The 12,938-nt window shown below is 46.7% G+C and overlaps 1 protein-coding gene across 1 annotated transcript; it reads right to left on the bottom strand.

Annotated features, from left to right (window-relative positions):
* Positions 1–9,964: 9,964 nt before the first annotated feature.
* Ccdc184 (coiled-coil domain containing 184) lies at positions 9,965–12,270 on the bottom strand. Its single transcript, XM_048444695.3, has one exon. The coding sequence runs from the start codon at positions 11,781–11,783 to the stop codon at positions 11,196–11,198; it is 588 nt and encodes a 195-aa protein (XP_048300652.1). The 5' UTR covers positions 11,784–12,270; the 3' UTR covers positions 9,965–11,195.
* Positions 12,271–12,938: the final 668 nt, after the last annotated feature.

Raw genomic sequence — 12,938 nt, 5'->3', positions numbered from 1 at the left:
CTCTCGTCCTTTACTGGGAAGCAGAAATAATCCCCTCAAATAAGAACATGTCAAAGTGGCTACAGGAGCTCTGGAGACAGGCAAACCTGAGCATGGTGTTGTGACGTTCATTGGTTCATTTGATGAACCTGCAGGCTGTCCTAGATACTGCACAACCCACTTTTTAAAGAAAGGAGTGGACCATTGTCACCAAGAAACTCCTATGAGACATCACATCCACTCACCATCACTACAGTTGACTTTGCCGAGATAGGTCAGTAGTAACTTTTTTCTGGGAATGTGATTGCTATGTAGTAGATAAGGCAGGCAAGAGCCTCGGGTGATGGAGCATCTTCTGTCATGTATACACAGAAATGGAAGAAAGTTGGTGTGAACACTGAAGTCAACAGGAAACAGAAATAAAAGACAATGTCTCCGGAGAAAGAGCCTAAGATAATAACTCCCCTGCTTTGTGTCTGCCTTGCACTTTTCCTTCTTTTCTGTGAAATAACTTTATGTCCTTGTAGTAAACTCCGGAAATGTGACCACACACCCATAACAACTATTAGCAATATCTTGTGAGCCCTAAGAACCGCACATCTTTTCTTTATACTTATTTTCAATAACGAGTTCATTTTACTGTCAGATTTCGGGGACTTTTCTGTGAGATTTCCTCATTTCAGCCCTTCATCTTCCAAATATTGTTCTGATATATTTATGTTTAATTTGCTCCACAAGGGACCGACTTAACCATAACTCTGTTCCATGCCATGCACCGTCATTGATGTCTGCAAGCACAAACTGTCTTCTTTTGTCCATATCCTTTGTCTCTGCCCTCGTGTTTCTCCTTTTATGGTGGGTAATAATGTCCTACTGTGTTTATGTTTAGTTACTTTGTAGATTGCTTCTCCTCTACTGGGGGATGGAGCCCAGGACCTTGCTCATGCACATTAGATGCTTAATTTTGAACCACATCCCCATTCCTAGACACACTCTTTTCGAGTTCTCCAAAGCTGGTGAGATATGCATCCTGTCCTGTGTTTGTTTTACTGAGCAGGGGTTTCCAGCTCCACACATTTTGCCAGATGCTGACATTTACTCTGCTTCACGGCAAACCTCTCTTGTCCCACTCTTGAGTGACAGACTCAAGAGTCTGCAGCTCCAGTCTCTAGAGCTGTACATTGGACTTCCCCGATTACTCCATTCTAGACTTTTAAAAGGATTTGACATTGGTAAGGCCACTAGGTGCAGCTCTATTCGACATGTCTAAGAAATCCTGAGTGGTTCTGCAAAGCCGGTGAAATGAGTACAAGACTGTAGTTTCACGCGGCTGTCAACGCTTGCAGCTTTGCTAACTCCTGCTTTGGCTGGTTTGGTAGATAGCAAGAGCTACCATTGGTTTAGCTTGCATTATATTAATAACCACTTTAATTAAATCTACGTATGTTTATTAGTTTTTCCTCCTTAGCAAATTGCCTGTCATCTAACCTTTGTTCCTTTGTGCCAGTGGTCTGCTGTCTTGTTCCTGTTTCTTTGCAGTTGTTATTTGTATATTCCAGAATGATAGTCTGTTCCTGTTTGAATTTTTAATATATTTATTATATAACATTAGCATATTAAAAGGTTAGCTTTTGTTTGTTTTGAGACAGGGTCTCTTTATGTAGACCAGGTTAGCCTAGAATTCTCGGAGATCCTACTGCCTCTACCTTCCAAGTGCTGGGATTAAAGATATGAACCATCACGCCTGGCTCATTGTTAACTTTTAAAAAATATCTCATGCAGCTTTGTGTGTGCCATTTGAGTGCAGTGCCCCCCCAAGGCCAGAGAGGGCACCAGATCCCAGGAGCTGGATGGATAGGAGGTTGTGAGCCAACCAAATTGGGTTGTGGGAACTGAGCTTCGCTCCTCTGGGAGAGCAGAAAGCGCTCCTAACCGCTATGTCATTTCTTCAGCCCCAGTTAACTTTTATATGTCTGGAAATTTTAAAAATTTGTAGTCAGAGTTCTGGTGATGCTTTTGAAAGCACTGACAATGTATGGGTACCACTCTCTCAGTTACATCGATTTTCTGCGTATCGGTATATCTGAGTCATTTTAGTGAACTTTGAACCTTTATTCCCATAGACTTTCCAGTTTTATCATCTCAGTATTTAAAGTCAGGTTTGCTCATTTATTTTGCCTGATCTGTGTGGCTGTCATGAACTCACTCATGTGTGGCACAATTAGAGCCAGAGCAGCAACAACTATTGCTATCAGCTCTTTCCAAATCCGGGGTTATCAGCCTTCCTAATGCTGTGACCCCTTAATACAGTTCCTCGTGTTCTGGTGACCCCCAACCTAACATTATTTTCATTGCTACTCCGTAAGTGTAATTTTGCTACTGCTAGGAATTGTAAATATCTGTGGTTTCCAATGGTCCCTGGGGGTCACCACCCACAGGCTGAGAACTTCTGTTTTAGGGATGACATTTTGATTAACCTCTGGTCCATTTTTATAAAGATACTTCTTTCTTATTTTATTTACTGATGTGGTTCCCTTCTGAGTTCCACTCTCTGGACAGAACATCTCCACAGAGGATGCTGTCTCCTCCGAGTAGAAGGCTACTCGGACTGTCTTTCCCCCTTCTCCGTGGGTCCTGCTTCAGTGCTTCTACTGTCTTGCTTTGCTATCCTCTCCCTGCCCCTCTTCCTAAATTTTGCAAATGCAAGGCTGATCTGTATATCACAATAAAGACAGTTTCTCCGCCAGGAGCAGCTTACCTGTGAAAACACAATCTGTGTCCCATGGCAAGCAAGCCCTTCCAGAAAAGAACCTAGCTCCATTTCTCTGGAACAGTGGACTGGCCCTTTTTCAGTACCGTGTTTCAGGCAGGAGCCCCATCCAACTGTGTTTTCTCTCTTATTTGTGGTATTTTATTTTTCTCACGGTGTAAAATGCAAGGATTTTATTATTACCTGTACTTTGTACATTGTTGCAAACACTGTATATAGGTTCATTTAGGGAAGTGGTGGTGGTGGTTTGGTCAACACCAGTCCAGAGTGGGATGTTATCTCTGCTACTGTCTTGCAATGTTCTACTACATGTCCTTGCAATATAACTTGTTACAGATTTTCTGCGCAACATTTTTTACCTCATCTATTTTACCTTGCCCTACGTGCATACACATCTACTTTCCCCGTATACCATGCATTTCTTATATCGAAATACTCCCAATTCAGCCAGCAATACTCACGGAACAGAGGCTTTCCATTCCATCTTCTGAGAAGCACGTTGCCCTTATTCAAGAACATAGCTTTCTCCTGTCAGTAGTTTGTGAGCTCCTTAAGGGCCTGGGGAAGTGGGATAGAGAAGCTTGTGGAAGGCACCAGTTCCACAGCGGACTTCCCATGGTTGGTCTTTGCCTCTCTCTCAACCTTTCTCCTTTTCTAGTCTGCAAGAAAGGGCTAAAATGTCTAGTAGAGCTATGTCCCTGCTAAAATCAGTAAAAGGGCTACACTTTGTGTGACTTGGAGTTACTAAGTAGCCATGCCAAGGCTGCCTATGTGGGGTCAGGGTCAGGGTGTAAGCACAAAGGGAAATAAACCACCAGAACACTGCAGAAACTATCTTGGATCCTGCAGACTTCCCTGATCTAGGAACTGGAATTTGTGTCAAATTTAATCAGGTCTGTAATAGCCCTGGGAAGTCCCTTCGGACATCTAACCTACATATAAAATGGCTGTATAAACATCATCACCAAGGTTTCTTTCCAAAAAGAAAATGTGAAAGATTCTGAGAGATGACAATATGTTTCAGCTAAATTCCCACCTCTGCCCTCTGAATTGCTCATTTTCACTCTTATTACTCAACTGAACATTTTTTTTCATCTTATGGTCAAGATGGTCCTTTACAATAATATAAATTGTGCTTGGTGTGGTGGTGGACACATTTAATCCCAACACTCTGGAAGTAAAGGCAGATGAATCTCTGTGAGTTTGAGGCCAGCCTTATCTAAATGGTGAGATCTTTTCTCAAAAACAACAAGAATAATAGTAGTAATAATGTAGATCTCACTGACTCCTGACGCTGTTTTTTTCTTACACATCTAAACATCTTTGGGATAGAATGTCTCATACACCTGATGGGAGCTCACAGTTCCTACCAGCTCCCAGAAGGCATGACACCATACCTATCATACCTACCACACCTACACAAGCCTGACCCTCGCTATCATGCAGTGTCATGAATGGAAACTTCGGTCCCTCAATGTTTCAGTTCACCAACCCTCTAAGGACACTCTGAAGAAATATTATTCCTGAGTGTTGTTCAAACACTTGCCTTAAACTCTCTCTGGCAAGTTTAAAGGAAGAGCCAGTATTGAAGACTAGGTACTGGGGCCAGGAGGAAACTCCCAGAGGCAACAGTTTCTTCATTAGAAACTCTACTTTGCTGAAAACTCAATATGGCCCCTCATAGAAATGCATGGAAGAATATGGACAATTCTGAGTCAAAGTGATTCAGAGGTGCCCAGGCTCAAGGAGAAGTAAATACAATGCTGTAATAATCATTAGTTATAACTATGTACACAGCAGTGATATTTTAAAGTTCTATTTTAAATTAAAAATAAATGATGTTTAAATAAGAATGAAACTTTAAGACCCAAGTGGTGATTATTATTAACAGTGATCATTATTGGCAGTATTATTTCCTTTTTCCAGGGTGCCCAACATGAGGTGCCACTCAATCAGTGGTATTCCAAGTCACTGGTCGACACTTCAGAGATGACAAGCATGAAGATTCAGCAGCAGCTCTCAAGGTGCCATAAATCTGGAACTAGATGGACAGTGTGCTCAGGACTGAATAAAAGCACACACGGAATAGAAACGAGATCAAATGAGGTTATTGTTCCCCAAACAGGTACGAACAAAAAGAGGTAGCCACTTAGGGGAGGATGAGGACACACTCCTGTGTTTCTGAAAGGGAAGCACTTATGGGCCTTAAAGAATGGTGGGGATTTGAACTGGAGGACAGGGACAGGACAAATAGAAAAGTAAGGGTTTTTACCGAATGCAGGGAAATGGAAGTGTCTCCAGGGAATGAGGGGTGGTACATCCTGGCTACAAAATTCATTATTCCTTTCGACTTTGCCCATTAAGGAACTTGATGAAAATTGTGAATCTTGCTCTTAGAAATAAAAGCATAGATTGATAATCAAAAGGAGTTGCATAGTATCTCTGGAGAGTTCTCACTCAAAGGCAGTAAGAGAGGCAAACAATCAGGGGAGACAGAAAATGCTGGAGATGATGGCAGAAGGCTCATTTTTGGAGATGCGGTTTGTATACCTGACTTCTCTGGGAAGAAATGGAGAACCATCCAGACTGCTCACCCAAGGACTTAGGAACAGGGTCCATCTGGGAATCACCTCCAGCACGGAACTGGAGGATTTGGGCTTCTGATGAGGTAAGACAGTCTTTAAAAAGGAGCTAGAAAATGAAATATTGGTGGGGCAGGAGGTATGCCAGGCCCTTGTTAGGGAGGAATTTGACTACCTCCCCCTACACACACACACACACACACACACACACACACACACACACACACATACACACACACCACATCACATCACATCACATCACATCACATTTTATATTTAATATAAGCAGCACTGGGGAGAAATTGCAGATTGTCAAGAATATTCAGAACTCTGGTTAGGAAGATTCATTTGGGGAGTATCGGTATCTGAGAGACGGGGGGGGGGGGCAGTTAGTTTATTGCAACTGCATTTATAGTTTTCAAATCCATCTTACTTATTCAGTTTTCCTGTCTCTCCTCACCACCCACCACATGGCAGGAAGCCAGGCTTTTAGAAGGCCTTTGCCAGTCCTGAAGTGAAAGACATAAATTCACTTCGAGGTTCCTCTTGTAATGTCTCTCTTCCGCGACAGGTGGCACCATTACAGCATTATTTACAGAGCCCGGTTCTTTCTCAAGCACAGCGCTTCCAAGCAGAAAAGCTGTTTTTCAGAAGGAATTCACCTTCTGAGGACAATGTAGAATGGGGGGTGGGGTGATAGCTAGAATAAGATTGATGAGCATTCCTTCTGTGCTTCAGCATTCCAGCTGTAATAGGTTCCCTGAGTGAATTTCTCTTTCTAAGCACTTAAATAAGGAAAGATGTTTATGAAAAGCTGTCTTTCAAAGCATGAAGTTTTATGTGTTTCGAGAAGTATAGTAAATATGTTTGGGGGATGATGTAACTCAGTTCTAGGAGAACTTGTGTTTCTAGGTGTCAAGCAGAAACTATAATCTACAACACCATCGAGAGTCCATAAATCTGCATGCGATGTTGAAGGCCAGTTTGAGTCACAGGGAAACAACAGATCCTCTAAGAGCAGATTTAGCTGCACCAGGCTAAATTTATAGCTTGTTTCTATGAAACAAGATGTGCTTTGTCTTTGAGATTAAGATCTAATCTTAATTAGGCCAGTTAGAGATGAGAGTTCCAGAAACCGAGACTTGCATTGAGTTGTATGTGGGGTTGTGTTGGCCCCAAACAGAAAAAAATAACTTGAAGCTACAGATAGTGTTATGTAGTTGTTTCCTCTCAATTAAAATGTGCCTCCCTGCCATGCCTTTGATCCTAGTACTTAGGAGGCAGAGATAGACAGATCTTTGTGAGTTCGAGGCCAGCCTGATCTACAAACTGAGTTCCAGGACAGCCAGAGCTACACACAAAGAAACCCTGTGGTGGTAGGGGGGTGGTCTTAAAGTGAGGGTGAAAGCTTTGAAAACTCAGAACCCAGAAAGTTAGGACACACTCCACTCCTGAAAGGTTATGTAACATTGGTGTATAAGACTCTGCTGGAGCTGTCTGCAAGTGGGGCAGGGAGCCCCAGGGATGCAGCTTTTGGGAGTAGCCTCCTGTGCTGAGGTGGGCTGTTCCATGATGCAGCTACCTTTGAGTGAGCTAGCTACCCATGCTTCTGTAAGTAATTCCTCCCCTGCACCCCCTATTAAACAACCCAATAAGCTCGCTAGTTTACCAATCTACACTTGGGTGGGATTGCTCTTTCAGTTTGTCTTTAGTGAGTAGATGAGTGCTCTCGAGTTCTTAGGAGACCTCAGACATTTCTTAGGCTCTCACAGTACTTTGACGGATTTCCAGTATTTCAGATTTGGAAGTGATGGCAGGATTGCACCACCTGATAGGTATCAGTGTAATCAAGTAAGTGGAGAATAGTCAGACGGAGACAGCCATTTCAGTTCCAGGCAGGAAATACTTCGGAGGCTCCAGGAGGCATCGGTGCTGGACATCCTGGCCTCAAACAGGTTCTTTTCTTTGTGGATTTTTTTTTCTAGTTGAAGTCTCTCGTTCCACTTTACTCAATGGCTCTTACCATTTTTTATAAAAGTCTGATTCTTACTCTTTAAGGATTAAGTAGAGACAATAACCCTTTCTCTCTAGAGAGAATATATATTTGAAGGATTTTGTGTTTAATTTCCAATGATTGTGGCTTCCTGAAATGTAACCGTAAGGTCTGTCATAAACCCTGGGTGGGAAACTAACTGAAACTCACTTACCTATTTTCCAGTGGGAAATAGGAAAGGCAGAAGTGGGGTAGGGTTGGGAGGCAGGGCAGCCTTGCAGAATCTCTTTGACATGCTGGTGTAGATAAAAGAAGGCATAAGAACTACTTTCTGTAGGAAGACTTTTATCTATCTGGACTTGCAGGGAATAATTAAGGGGGCTGGGGGGCACACATACACAGGAATAGATGTTGATGGCTACAGGACTCCACCAGAACTTTCTATGGAGTCCAGATGAGTTATGCTGCCTTTGAGATTTAGGTCAAATGATGGAGGATCTGAGCTCCGGGGAACAGAAAGTGAGCTCACCGGAGGAAGGAGTTGTCTGTGAATGCCTGCAAGCATTGGCCTCTTCCCCTCCAACAGCAGGTCCAGACAGCCATCTGCTCCATGCAGTTACTCAAGAAAGGTCATGCTGAGAAAAGTCATGAACCAAAACCTGAACTGTGTTCTCTTCAAACTGAGAAGGTGACAACTGACTAAATGATGCTGGTGCCCTTTCAGGATTCTCTCAGTCTCTTTGAAGATCCAAATTAAAGAGCAAATAGAAAGATGGTTTCTATCTAGGATTCTTTTAAATAGGGCCATCTTGGGGTTAGGTCCTGGCTCTGTCTAATTCAAGTCTGTGACCTTGAAGTCTTAATCCTGTGGCTGAGCTGTTATGTAAAAATAATAACCGTTTGTACGTCATAGAGTTGCTGGGAGATAAAATTGGAGCTCAGTAACTGATCATCACCATGGTAATTGATGCTGACTGTTGAAACTGTAGCAGAAACCTATGCCCCAGTCCTCAGCTGTGTGCCCTGTCTGCTCTCCTGAGGGCCCCAGCACACATTACCCAGGACTGTATATACCTCAAGGCTTCCTCTGGCATTTTCAGAATATGGGACTAATCATCTAGCCTTTTGGTTCATACCCACTTTTGTTTAAAATAAAAAGGCCTGTGCTCTCTAGAGAAGCTAACCATGCCCTTTGCCTTAATTCTATCCTCAAGAGTAAGGGTCCTTTATTTGGGAAAAGATCATATTAAAAGAGAGTTTACTCAAGGGGCAGAAGCAGGTAAATCTCTGTGAGTCCAAGGCAAGCCTGCTCTACATAGAGAGCCCAGGTCATCCAGGGCTGTGTAGTGAGACTGTCTCAAAAAGAAAAAGAGGGTGGGAAGGAAGGAAAAAGGGAAAGGGGGTGAGAAAGGAAAGGAAAAAGGACAGCATAAATCTGCAAAATAAGGGCTGGAGAAATGTCCTGACTGCCATGAGCCCTTGCTGCTCTTCCAGAAGACTCAGGTGTTTTCCAGCACCTCGTCACTCAGCTCACACCTGCCTGAATTTCAGCTCTTGGGAATCTGACAGTCTCTTCTGGCCTCTGTGGGCACCATATGCACATGTGCACACACAGAGGCACAAACACACGTGTACATAAATAATAAACCTTTTAAAAGAGTCTCTAGGACCTTCCCTGTGTTGTTTTGCTTTCCTGAAGGAGTCAGTCACCTCTCTGCATCCCTAGGAGAACTATAAAGAAACTAACACTTACACAGACCTCCTAGGAGTATTTTTTTGTCAACGAATTTTTATTCCTATCATGTGTATTCTGAAAACCAAGTCTCAGGCAGTAAATTCAGTGTTGGAATTTAAAGATTCAAACCCATATCTGTGCCTGCAGCCCTCTTTGGACCTCTCTAACAGAAGCAATTTTACATCACACACACACAGAGACTCACACATACACACACACAGACAAACCAACACATACACAGAGACACACAAACACACGCAGACAAGGCACGCATGTGTGTGCGCGCACACACACACACACACACACACACACACACTCACACACAGAGCCTAGTCTGCTTCAACTTTTGTTCTGGGGCAGCCTCAGGACATCTCCATCACCCAAGGGAGCTGCAAGAGATGATGTCAGTGTTGACTCTCTCGGGGGAACACCTTGCCGGCATCTTCCACTAGAGGCCTGAGGCAGTTATTGTGGTTTCCTCGGTGATGTGTCACTCCACTCCGGAAACCCTAAGCAACCCCTCCATCCCTAGAACAGGTGTCATGCCTGCTGTGCCAGGGCTCTTGTTCAGAAGCCACCCTGTGGCGGGGATGATGAGGGGGGATGCTTCACTGAAACAAAACATCTCGTGAAGGTGTGGAATGCTGGCTACTAAGAGCCCTTGTAAGCTGGGTATTTCCCTGCCAGTCTGCACATTTCCCAGTCCAGTTTGGATCAAGGTCTGAGCCAGAAGGAAAAGCAGACAGAGTTGGCAATGCTTGCCCCAACCAGGACAAGGTCAGTTAACTCTCTGGACTGTGGGCAAGGAGAGAGGAGGGAACGCATGGTCCCTACGTTCCTACTAAGCCCTGACCCCAGCAGACCCAGAAGCCCCACCCTTAAGCCCCCTTAGGACCAGTCAGCAAGAGGGGAGATGACGTCTTTTTATTAAGGTTGACACCAAGGAAAGCACTGAGAAAGGATACACAAAGGAGGGGGAAGGGCACACAAAGTCACCACTTCAGAAGGTAGGAAGGAGGCACATTAGTTAGGGAACCTCAGGACAGCCACATGCTCCATGCCCTGGTTGAAGAGTGGGGCAAAGGGGAAAAGAGAGGGGAAAGTGCCATGATAGCCCGGGGCTCACAGAAGGGTCTGAAGCCCCCTGAACCTAACGCTAGAGCCACAAGCCCTGCCCCTGAGGGCTCACACACTACTACACAGTGGACACACAAAACACAAGACATTAATGGAAGCAACACCAAAAAGCAGAGGGTAGCGACATATTGACAGAAAAAAAGGAACTTAAGTTTCAGCAGGTATAGCCAGAAAAGACAGTTTTGGGCTGCAGCCCCCCTTCTGCCAAGAGTTCCTCAATTGTCCCCTAGATCTGGGCTATTGCCGAGCAGCCCCAAGTCTCTGCCTGTGAACTGGGTACTTTGTTCTCTAGGTCCAGGTGAGGGGGAAAGCAATCCCAGACGAAGGCAGTGAGAGGGCAGGTTCTGCTCCGCATGCAAAATCCCAGAGCTTGAGCTATTGTGTCTTCATGCACATTCATAGCAGCTCCCCCAGCCCAGGGGCCCTTGCAACCCCATGCACCCAGATTCCTAGGGCTGCAGCTCCCTCCTCAAGCTTCCTTTACCAATCAACAGCCGCAGAGATCTGTGAGGGGAGAGGCTTCTGCAGAGCACTGTGTATCTTGGATTTCAGCAAAAGGGTAAATTTCCTGTTGCCAGAACAGAACATACCCCAATTCCTTAATTTCTAGGTAAATACAGATTATTTGCCAGAGTCCTAGATGAGTCCTTTTTCGGAATAGAAAAAGCAGAATTTTATTTACATAATTAAATGGTCCTTCTGTTTCCTGGGAAGAGGGGAAAGGGCAAAGTAAGGGGATAGTTGGGAATCCCAGAGATGGGCACTTCCTCTCCGGGAACCTCACCTTTCCGCAGTTTTGCTATGATGTTTGCTTGGAAGATTTCGCGATGCTTCCAAAGTCCTTCACCCTACAAATCCTTACGTGAGGGAGTCTCTCTCCCTGACCTATGAGAACCACGTTTGGAGTGAAGCACACTGCACCGCACTGTTCAGTCCCCTCTCATTAAGGACTTAGAAACTCAAAGCCCAGGTAGTTGGTTGCCCCCGTGGGGTCCTGCCTCACAGAGAGACCTCGCCCTCCAGCTGCAGCAGGGTAATGTCAGGCAGGTCGTGGGGCTCCACAAGTGGCCCATCCTCCCCAAGGAGACCAGCACAGGGGCTCTCAGAGCGCTCACAGTGACTGGTGGGTGTGGCGGGGCTGGGCATCCCTTTCTCCTCCTCTTCATCCTCGTCCTCCTCCTCTGGATCGCGACCCAGCAAGTCGCTGTCCCCGATACCAGGCGAAGGTGTCTCTGGATCATGTGGAACACTCGGGAAGCTCCCCTTGCCGCCGGCCACGCCCAAGCTTCCCTGACGGGGCGCGGTGGTCATAATCTGGCACATGGAGACTATGGCCCGCTGGTTGGCGCACACGTCGTCCGACAGAACCTGGATGTGCGAGGCCTGCTCGTCAAGCGCCCCTCGCATGGCCCTCACGTCCTCAAACAGGGCCTGAAGCTGGGCCTTCAGGTGCTCCATCAGTTCCTTCATGCCGCCGTTATACTCCCCAGAGATCACGTCCCCCACGGCTGGCACCGTGGACACCTCCAGAGGTGCCGGCATGTCGCCGCCGTCCTTGGTCATGATCTCCAGCAGACTGTCCTCCATTGAGTGGCAGAAACGGGCTGTGGCAGCTCTGGGTCGCGTCCAGCCGGGCCTCCAGGGTGGGGGAAGGGTATGAAGGGAGAAAGGTCCCGAGAGGGACAGGGTGGATCCCAGGGACACCTAGGCTCCCTGGAGGGGCGGGGAGCCGACGTGAGGAGAGCAATCCCAGGCAGAGGGCGCCGGCAGGATCAAGGAAGGCCGAGAAGATTCGACGGAACGAAGACCCGTCTAGGGTCCTGGGGCCAGCGTCTGCGGGCTTACCCAGGGGCAAAAGTGCCCTGCCAGCTCGCCTCCCGAGTGGTACCTGTGTCCCTGCCGCCCTCCCGGCAACCACCGGCTCTCCGGGTCACGGAGGCGTTCGAAGAGGAGTGGAGGTCGAGACGGGGACCTGCAGCGTGTCGTTCTCGGGACTCCCCCCGGGCCATCCACCAGCAGAGCCCGCGAGTGCGGCTGGAGCGGCAGGGGCGGGTCTCCCAGCCGAGCCGCGGATGCTCCCCCGTTTCCAAGGCGACGCACGGCACGTAAATGACGTGTGTCTCCATGGCAACGAGGAAGTGGAGAAGAAAGGGAACAGGGTTCCGAAACTGCAGTGGAGCTCTGCTGTTTGGGCGGACAGGCGGGGCGGGGAAGCTGCAGTGGCCTCAGGGAAGCTGCAAAGAGCGTGTGGCTGCAATATTTAATAGGACAGCATGAGAGAGCAGTTTGCTGCACGCCCCCCACCGTCAAACCCGAAAGAGATGTCTGCCTGGGTGGGAGAGCTTTACATCATCTCTCCGCATACCTTTCTTGGACGGTGGCGCGAGAGCCAGATCCTGTCCTTGTCCTCCAGCGGCCGGCGGGACTGGGTAACAAGACGATTGTTAATAATCCCAGGCGAGGTGGCCGCGCCAGGCCTTACGTTGCAGAGGGAGGTGGAGGGCACGACCGATTTTTGCCTCTCCCTTCTGCTGCGTATACCAGTTCTCTCGCACCAGAAAGCTCCGGGTGAGATTCTGTCCCTTATGAGACCCAACTGCTTCTACCCAGATTACTGTGAGTTGATGAGAATGGTGAAACTAAGTACTTAAATTTTGAGAATGAAAACTCCATAGCAACAGATTTCCCTCTCCTGCACCCTCCATCACGGAATCCCCGGCGCTTAAAATAGCGTCTAGGACG

The sequence above is a fragment of the Myodes glareolus genome, chromosome 19, assembly GCF_982192425.1.
Source record: "Myodes glareolus chromosome 19, mMyoGla1.1, whole genome shotgun sequence".
Taxonomy (NCBI): Eukaryota; Metazoa; Chordata; class Mammalia; order Rodentia; family Cricetidae; genus Myodes; species Myodes glareolus.
This window is presented reverse-complemented; position numbering and strand designations above follow the sequence as displayed.

Coding starts and splice junctions, on each gene's coding strand:
- Ccdc184 (XM_048444695.3), bottom strand. CDS start 11,783: ATGGAGGACAGTCTGCTGGAGATCATGACCAAGGACGGCGGCGACATG.